Source organism: Malus domestica, chromosome 15 (assembly GCF_042453785.1).
Source record: "Malus domestica chromosome 15, GDT2T_hap1".
Taxonomy (NCBI): Eukaryota; Viridiplantae; Streptophyta; class Magnoliopsida; order Rosales; family Rosaceae; genus Malus; species Malus domestica.
In genome coordinates this window covers 31588743-31598322 of record NC_091675.1, presented here as the reverse complement: position 1 = coordinate 31598322, position 9580 = coordinate 31588743, and the positions used below count along the sequence as shown (strand labels likewise).

The 9580-nt window shown below is 37.8% G+C and overlaps 1 protein-coding gene and 1 long non-coding RNA gene across 3 annotated transcripts; one reads left to right on the top strand and one right to left on the bottom strand.

Annotated features, from left to right (window-relative positions):
* Positions 1 to 1227: 1227 nt before the first annotated feature.
* LOC103449340 (uncharacterized) lies at positions 1228 to 2960 on the top strand. Of its 2 annotated transcripts, XR_011576509.1 has the most exons (4): positions 1228 to 1369; positions 1872 to 2060; positions 2158 to 2247; positions 2399 to 2947. It is a non-coding gene; the product is annotated as an uncharacterized lncRNA (long non-coding RNA). The 2 variants fall into 2 exon arrangements; XR_001791707.3 differs by lacking the exon at positions 1228 to 1369 and having other exon boundaries at positions 1764 to 2060; positions 2399 to 2960.
* Positions 2961 to 7009: 4049 nt separating this feature from the next.
* LOC103449341 (mitochondrial uncoupling protein 5-like) lies at positions 7010 to 8568 on the bottom strand. The gene has a single exon (XM_008388647.4). The coding sequence runs from the start codon at positions 8237 to 8239 to the stop codon at positions 7268 to 7270; it is 972 nt and encodes a 323-aa protein (XP_008386869.1). The 5' UTR covers positions 8240 to 8568; the 3' UTR covers positions 7010 to 7267.
* Between the last annotated feature and the right edge of the window lie 1012 nt (positions 8569 to 9580).

The following is a 9580-nucleotide window of genomic DNA, read 5'->3' as shown; positions in this document are numbered from 1 at the left end:
AAATTATCCAGACAAAGCGTTAGCACCTATTCGGTCCCAAAATGGAACTTTGATCTTTCTTTTTAATTCTCGTCACTACTATGTATCATCTTTCGGTTAGGAATTCTTTTAAATTCCATGAAGATGATGCCTGATGTCATGTGGCCTCAGATCGAAAGCCAGTTGATGTCTCGTAGTTCTTGCATCCGCGATGGATATGCCACAGGCAAAAATCTCAAGTATGAACTGAACTCTAACTAGGATCTTTATTGGTATGGTTTTGCTTTTTGGTAGAGTTGTATTCAGTGAGGGCCCATTTGTTAAGTTCTGCAAAGTTTGGGGGTGAGACACCACACTATTTTGGATATACCCCGTGCATTGCAGAACATTTATGTGAAACCGTCTTGTAGAAGGCAAGTTATATGCTTTCTAACTTTGGTCTATGGGCATTTGATTGGATTTGTTTGCCACTGCTATTTGGTTTGTTGGTCTCCATCATCTGCAATAAGCTTTCTTGAAGACTCCAGTTGAGGTATGGTTTTGGATCTCCCGTTGATTATTTGAATTTGAAATATTTGGTTGTCATGTTGGTGCTCATGTGATGATGGTAAACTTGAGTGGAGGGCATAATATTGGTATTCCTAAGATATGAATTTGGGTGAAAGGTTTTGTATGTGGTATGTTAGACCTTGTTGCCAAATTTGTAATCATTTTTTACTTGGAGAATGTGCCATGCTATGTGAATGAGTCTATTGGTGTAGTTTCAGACCATGGTATTTGTGAGCAGGTGGAGTTCATTGTGTGTCCAACTTTGATATGATTTGCTTGATTTTTGTTGGTGATACTAAGGAAATTCAGTTTCTTCATTTGAATCACTTTTGTTTTGATCAAGGCACTTATGGTTTGCAAATTTGGAGGAGATGGTGGAGAAATGCTCTATTTTGTTGGCTTTGATCAATTTGAGTTGAGGTGGAGATTGTTCTGAGCACCGAGAGGATGGGGAATTTGATTTAGCTTCCGTCTCTAGTTCATACTTTGGATGCTTATAGTGATTGTTGATTCAACTCTTTGTGATGCTATGTGAATTTCGTTAAGGTGGAGATTGTTGATTTTGTGGCTCAATTAATTTGGGCCTTTGTCAATTGTAAGGCCAGCAGCCCAAATTGGTTTGGCCTTTTGTTACCCAATTGAAAGCCACATGGTAGCTAGGGTTTGATTAAAAGGCACCAGCCTTCCATAAGGCAATTCATGCCTTTTGGTTCGTGCAGCAGCAGATTGGAGAGAAAACAGAAGCTTGCCGATAGCTTCATTAGAGCGTTGCTACTCTTGAGGCTTTTGAACATCACCTATTATTGGTGCTACTTTTGTAGCTTTTGGAAGAGTAAAGTTGGTTTGTACCTTATTCTCTATTTGTTCTTTGTTTGAGTGAGAGTTATTGGGTGTATGTGGGATTTTGGATTTAAAAGTTGATCTCTATTTGTAATCTCCATTTTGATATTAGTGGAATTTCCTCACGGTCTGTTATTTTAGATTGCTTGTCCTGTCATATTTTGATGTATATATTAGTTTATTAGTTTCATATTTGACACTTCCTTCACAACATCTTCTTACTTTGTCTATTACTTACACAAGATAAGAAGGAATCACCTTTACATCACCATTAGTAATACTTTATTTCACATTCAAACTATTCTAGGTAAGATTCCTTACTTTACCAAAAAAAAAAAAAAAAAAAAACCTACCGACTAACGATTGTAGAGAAGCTTTATGAGAATGCGAGTACTGAATTTTTCAGTTTGAACTGTGTATCAATGTTGAATGTTGTCGAACTATCTTTTAACTACAAAATTTTACGAGTTTATGACTTTTCTTCTATTTCCTTGTAAATACAGACTAGGGTTCATAACAAAACAAGGCTGAAGAACATTATTCGACAATCAAAGGCAGAGGAATCAGTTGTTCGAAGTAGAATGCAGCCTTTGGAGGTTATTTTGTGAGAGATGATTGATCATCTCCACACTGTTATTGATCCTACCGTGTTTGTAGAGCTCTGCCGAGAGTTCTGAGACCGGATGGAGCAGGTAAATTAAGCTCTTAACTTTTACCATACAAGATACAACATCTCTCTCTTGAATTAGCATGTAAAATTTAGTTCTCTTTCCAATTGGATTCCTGTAGGATGTAATGCATATCTTGGAAGATTAAAAAGAGGAGTAGAAAGACTTGCGCGTCGCATTTTCTGTAAGCTGCTCTTCATCCGTTGAACTTGTAAGTTGCACTTCTTCCATTGAACTTTCTACATGTTCTTGCATGTGATTTGGTGTTAACCAGATAAATTGTTTAATATGCGAATTAGCATTTGTAGTAATAACTGTATAGACTTGTGCTAAATTGCTAACCGTTGTTGTTAAAATGGCAGAACCTGGATGACATATTTGCATCAGAAATGCAAAAGACCTCGTGGGAACTCATTGAAAAAAAAGACTTGTCGCCGCCAGGATAGATGGAGGAAGTACATTCTGAAAGGTGTTGGACGTATGTAAAACGGATAAATACTATCATCAGATACGGTTTTTTGTGTGAGTGTGTACCGAACGTAGAAGATGACCTCATCTGATTTCATTTCCATTGAAGAAGAAGGGTTGGCCAGTGGCACAATTAAGGAGACAACGCAAGCACAGAGTTCCGATAACGAAATTTGACATGCAAAATAATTTTGTCAAACTTTGAGTCTGAGTTGTATGTTGATTTCATTCGGTTTGCAATGTGCTTACAAGGTTGTAAATGTGTAAGTTCTAAATGTACAACACACAATTCTGTCTGAAGAGCCTAAATCAATATAGGAGATTAATTTTTGAAAGGGATGATAAAAATGTCTTGCTATAGGTCGTCGCGGTGTACACTAACGAGTCTTTTCATTTTTATTGTGTACTTGGTGTTCTTCTTCAGAGTAAGAAAAAATTGGAAATATTTATTTCGTATGGTAAGAGAATTTCGTTGTCACATACTTTATGGACCACACCACAACGTAACCGTTGACATCCTCGTATCCTACCTACCACACAAGATTTTTATTTTGATTTCTAATCATTGGGTAGAGGAAGTTTTGTGTATGCCTGGCATACATAACATTTGTGTTACTGTTACAACATCTGCAATGTAATTTACCAATTGAAAACAAGAAAATGACTTATTTACCCCATGTCAACACCTGAACAAATATAAGAGAGCAATGCTAGCAACCACCGTTGGGTCAGTCGCTAGCACACTCGCTATATGTGAAAGAGAGTTTAAAAACTATTTATAAAATGTGGTATGGTATCCCTAGCATTAACATTATTCATTCTTTCAAATTGTGAATAATTAGGAATAGTGCATAAACAATGAATGGTCCATTTAATACCTGCCAAATTGTGAAGTTGTTGGATCCCTAGCGCTTTCCCGGAAATTTCTAAGCCTACTAGCCCCTTTGTACGATGCAAATTTTCAATAATTCTTTTACACTTGTTGTGTCCTCCTAGCTCATGTGCTCGTTGCTGTTCTTAATTCGTCGTTGATTTTAATTATAAAAGTAAATAAGGTTAGGTCTGGTTTGAAAGCGTCGTTTTTATAATTTCAATTTGATTTGGTTTGATTCGATATCTAAACTAATACAATTAAAATCGAACCAATAAATTTCATTCAGTTTCGATTTCTTCAATTTCGGTTCAAGTTTTTTTTCAATTTTTTTATTTTTCAAACCCACCCGTAAAATAGTGTGGGAGTGAGAAGTGAGAAGTGTGAACTGTGAAGTGGGACTTGAGAACCAAGCTGAATGGCCCCACACGGAATGCCAAATGTTATTATTTGATATGATTGGGTATCTCGGACTTTTTCGATACATCCAAATTCTCATGTATGATGATGTATCCCTTCATTCTATTTTCGTTTCCTCATTTTCTTTATTTTCTTTAGTGGTCAAGCAACGGCTTGTTGGTCAAAGGTATGAGAGGAATTTATAAAAATTCTCTTTTTAAGTTATGACTTAATTTGAGCAATGGTCATTAAATTAAAAATTTATTAGATTTGATTTCTGAATTTTAATCACTAGAATCTTAGTATAGGGACCCTACCTCCAATTAAGTGATATTTCAGAGATCATCGTTGTAATTTCCTTAAAGATATGGCAAAGCTTTTGGTTAACAAGTTTTGACAATGTCATGTTAAGATACTATGATTTAAATTCACACCAAATTAGTTGGTTTATACCAAATATAAACAGATTAGAGTCGACCTAAAAACAAAACTAAAAACTAAGCCGTTTTCATATCAAGTCGTATGAGTCAGAACTACGTAATAGACTTATTTATTATCTTATAAACGGTAATTTGAGATTAAAAAAAATAGATAATCAAGTTAGCTAGGCTAGTACAGGCTAAGACCAATAAACCATGTCAAGATGATACCCAAGAGCATCTCCCAACGAGATGTCAAAATCCTAGGTGGAATGTCACTTTGCATTTTTGACATAAAAAGTCTTTCTAACCGAAGTGTTATTTGCTGACTAAATTTCAAGGCTTTGTGCTTAGGAGTCAAATTTGACATAAGTGTCAAATTTATTTTTAATTAGTTTTAATGGTAGGTCCCTTATATCACTAACATTTCAAGTAATAAAAATTTTGTTTCGACATTTTTTTAATAATTACAACCATTCAAAGATCTATTTTAATAAGAAAATAATATTTAACAATTTAGTTGAAGAAGTACAAAATTTGACATAAGACTTCAGATTGTCATATCAACCATCAATTATAATTTAACTCTTATAATTTGACATTTTCTTTAGAGATGGTCTAATGTTTCTCTTTTTTATTTTTATTTTTCATAATAATGTTACCTAATTTTCAAGAGAACTTGATTTGTATTGTGTCCTAGGTACTTGAGAGACTTTAAACTTTAAATCCAAACTTATTTGGAGTTTAGAAGTTAGTCCAATTTAGGCATATGATTAGACTATTCAATACATATATTATTTAGAAAACTACAGTTTAGTAATTCCTCAGTCTAAAAATTAATATATGCATACACTACATGGCACGTAATGTCGCTATATCGAAAATGAATAGATAATTTTATTGATTTGCAATCAATTCGTTAAGAGTCGTTAAGAAAGAAGTCTCGAACCTTTTTAAGGATTCAAATTAATATTATATAGCCAAATTCATTGATTAGATTCAACAACACATTTTTGTGACAAGAAACATAAGAAACACCAGGTGTTTGAAGCATAGATACGAAGGTTGGAAATGACAGAGTCTTAGAAATAAGAACAAGATCGTTGTGAGTGTTTTTGTTTTGTATCTCTCGTGCTAAACCATTTTATCAATGGGGTTGAGTGATTCAAACTCAAAACATCATTAGTATTGAAAATTAAGTAAAATATCATTAGATCAATGGCTAGATTAATCATCTCATCTTATTGAAATGATCAATTTTGAGCATCATTAATTTGACCCCGCAAAGGCTCCATCAACAGGTAAGTGTTTTCAGTTCCATTAGGTTCCGATTTCAGCCGAATTTCCAGTTATTTTATTTTATTTTTTATTTTTTATTTTATTTTTTATTTTTTATTTTTTTAGATTCATTCATGAAACTGCAACTAAGCATTCATTTCACATGGTCAGTCCGAGTCTAGAGGTTTAAAGCTTGTTTAGACTAGTAATTAATGTTTATGTCTAATATTGTTCCATAAAAAGTGCAGTTAATAGACTTGTAGCAAGCATTCCACCATCCAGATGGTATCCCTTCTATCGAATCAGGTGCATGCACAATTAAAGACTTTTGCTGCTTTGATGCTATTAAATTAGTTTTTGTAGTTAGGCAAAAAAAAATTAAAAAAAAAAGAAAAACAAAACAAAAGTAGTTTTTTTAGCCTTTTGACCTAGCTAGTCCAACTCATTATTTTTCTTTATTTGTAAGTGATAGGTTTTATATTCGATTTTCACCAAATGCGAATTTGAACCACATTACTGCTAGCTTATTATGTGGCCAAGTCCACCCCCTCTCTTGTAGATAATATCATTTGTTTAATAAAAAAAATCTACAAGAACATAGGTTTTCGTAAAGGAATGAAGAAAAAAAAATTTGGTTTTGGTGACTAGAACAGTTTTGTAATATGTTGAACTGTTGTCTAGTTTCAAACATTCAGTCTCAACATTTATAAGTTCATCAAATATAAGACACGATATTGTGAACACGGAAATTCCTGAAACAAGAACAACGTGTACAAAATAATATTTGTATTAATGATTTAGGGGTTACAATCTCTTCTACAAATTTAGCCTCTGATTCTATCTTTGTAATGGGTAGATTTGTTGTTGTTGATCCAAAGGGCCGTCGGGGCTTGATCTTTAGGATGAACGGATGATGAATGATGAACACTTTCTTCGAGGGCCGTCGGGAGTTGATCTTGAATTAGTGGAAGTTTCTTCAAGGGCCGTTGGGGCTTGATCTTGAAGGAGGATTTTGGCGAAGAACGAAGAGGGCTTTCTTGATTCTTCGGAATTTGCTTGAAAGCTTTAGAGTTTCGAGGCTTCAAGGCTTTGGTGTGGTGTGAATTCTCTTCCAATTTGAGAGTAGAGAAAGTGTATGTACAATCCTCCCCTTAATTCTTTGATGGAGGAGCCTATTTATAGGCTTTGGGAATGAATCACCACCATCCATTTGTTTTGGTGGAAGTTGTAGGTGAATTTTGGTGGATGTTGTAGGTGAACTTGGGTGGATGTTGTAGGTGAACTTAGTGTATGATGTAGGTGAACTTGGGTGGATGTTGTAGGTGAACTTAGTGTATGATGTAGGTGAAGTGAATGAAGGTTGTAATTTTAATACAATGGTCAACATTTATTTCACCAAAATTTCAATGTTTACAAATGTAACCTTAATGCAATGGCTAACATTTATGCCACCGAAATTTCAATGTCTACAGATATAAAGTTCATTTTGATAAATCAGTCGTATTTTAACTCTCACACATTTGAGATATAAAAACACATTCCAAACAAAATTAGGGTTTGTCCAGGCCATGGAATCACACCACCCATCTATATAGCAAATCTAGCAATTACATAGGTATATTATATGGCATATTGCTAAGAATATTGGATCGAATTAATTCCTTCCCAATCTCAACGAACGTAAAAAATAATTAAAAAAATTAAAATAAAGGCACATGCATATATATTCAGAAAAGTACTTATTTTCGTCATCACGTCGAATCGAATCACCACCTTCCACTTTCTGAATCTGACGTTCAGAAATCCTTGAGCAGCTTGCGAACCTGCTCCAGCGTCACAAACAGCACAACGGTAAAAGGCCCCTGCCGTGAAATCGTAGGCACAAAGCCCTTATAAAGCGCCATGGGGCCCTCCGAACGCACCGTTTTGAGAGCGCAATCCAACGCCCCCGAGTACGGCGGCTCAGCCCCGGCCTCCACTGTCATGTTCATCACCCGAGTCTTGATCACGTCCACCGGGTTCGACGCAACCGCCGCCACGAACCCCGCCGCGAAGCTCGCAGTCACGTGGGTCCCAAGCCCGTCGTGCATAATCCCATTGTCCACGATCGTCTCCTTGATCTGATCGTACGACGCCAGCTGCGACGCCGTGACAAGCATCGCACGGTTGATCGTCAGCGACGACCCGCGCCAAAGGCTCGTCACCCCTTCCTGCTTGACCATGCGGACGATGGCGTCCACCACGCTTTTGTAGTTGCGGCGCTGCGCCGCCGGGAGCCTCCCGTCGGCTTGCATTCGGACCATGGCCACGTCAGCAGGGTTTCCAACGGCGGCGCCGACGGCTCCAGCGATCAACCCGGCTGTGATTTTTCGTGGGAGCGGCATGTTTCGGATTGTCGGGTCTGTCCATTTTTGCTTCAGAATGTCGTAGAGGCCCATGCGGGTTGTGGAGTAGAGACTTTGCCGGAGCATGGTTGCGGAGATGCCGGAGAACATTGCGGCGACGCCTTCTTGCTGAATTATACGAATCCCGACGGTGATAGGACCCGCACGGACCGCAGGAGGCGGTGATGGAGGGAGAGGGATGGAGCCGCGTCGGGCGGCGGTATGGACGGCAGCAAAATCCGGGCGGACTGCCTGGGGAGCGGGGTTCGGGGCGTGGGTTTCGCCCTGGAGCTGCATTCGGACCTTGACGAGGTCAAGAGGGTGGGTGGAGCAGCCGGCAATGACAGAAGCGATGCCTCCTTCGACAAAACCTTTGACACCCATGTCGAATTTTCTCAGGAAACAAACAGAAAAGAAATAAATGGGTGGTTTTTGTTTCTAGTTCCTAAAATCCAATAAAAAGAAATAATTAAAAAGAAAAATATAGATTAAGAGGGCCAGTTGGAATTAGGGTTCATGTCACTGGAGACGAGGAGATGGGAATGGAGGCGAAATGCGATGGAGGAAGAGTGGGGGACGGAGGGCCTCTGAGACATATGCTATCCGCAGACTCACACGAAATAAACGGAAAGGATTAAACAGGTGGACTGGTTTGCAGACAATCCAGGGAATTCAGAATATTTATAGGACAAGGCAAGTGCCGGTTAGGAAAGAATTTAAGAAGAAAGGGGAAGGTCCTCAATTGTAATTACCTTTTTTTTGTTTACGCGGTTGTGGGCCCTGCCTGCTAACTCATGCATGCATTCCCACTCTTAAATTCTGTTTCTGAATTGTGGTTTAACCTAAATCAAATTTGCTTTGCCACCGACGATTTGTATAAAGCCTTAATTTCTCTATTTCTTGTTACGTGATCGAGATGAGATAGATATAGAGTTGTATACGATTCTATTTGATTAAGACCCTAAATGAATTGAATTTTCTTTTATCAAACAAATGAATCATGGCATATTTACTTATTTGAAATGGGGAAGTAATGAATCGAAGAAGAAAAAAAAATGAGGATGGGATCGACTAGTCTCCCCTAATTGACCTGATTCTTTAATTTTTAGGAGTTGAATCAAACTCAAGACATCGAGTGTAAGAGTGAATATTCTTAACCAACTAAATTACAAGCACCTTAATAAATATATTTATATTAGTTACCAATTCTAATTAGGCGCTCCTGATTTATGATTCTTTGCATTTTCACAATTGCCAAATCTCCCATTCCCGAATCACCGGTCCCACTCCCGAACTTGTGCTTCGTAGCATATAACATATAAGTTGTACCCCTAAGGGTCCGTTTGGTGGGATGGATGAGATTGGTAGGGATGAGTTACATAACCCAAGTGTGTGGTTGGGTTACTGTTGATCCTAAAAACTACCAAACCTATGTGGCGCGCAGGCCAAGTAATTAATAAGCTAACTACGTCATTCGGTTGTGTTCGGGGCGTGCCAACTCGTCAACCTCGGCTGGGGAGTAAAATGTGTTGATGTTGCGTTGAGCGCGCTGCTGATTTCTCAATCTTGCGACTGCGGTCAAGGAAGGAACACGCCTCGGCCTTTGGGTTCTAGAGCCTGAAGACAAGGTTGCTAGTCTTGCGAAGTTCACGGATCGTTGGCGTCGGGTTCGGTCACGGTGATTATATTCGTAAGAGTATAAACACGCCAAATGGGCACCAAACT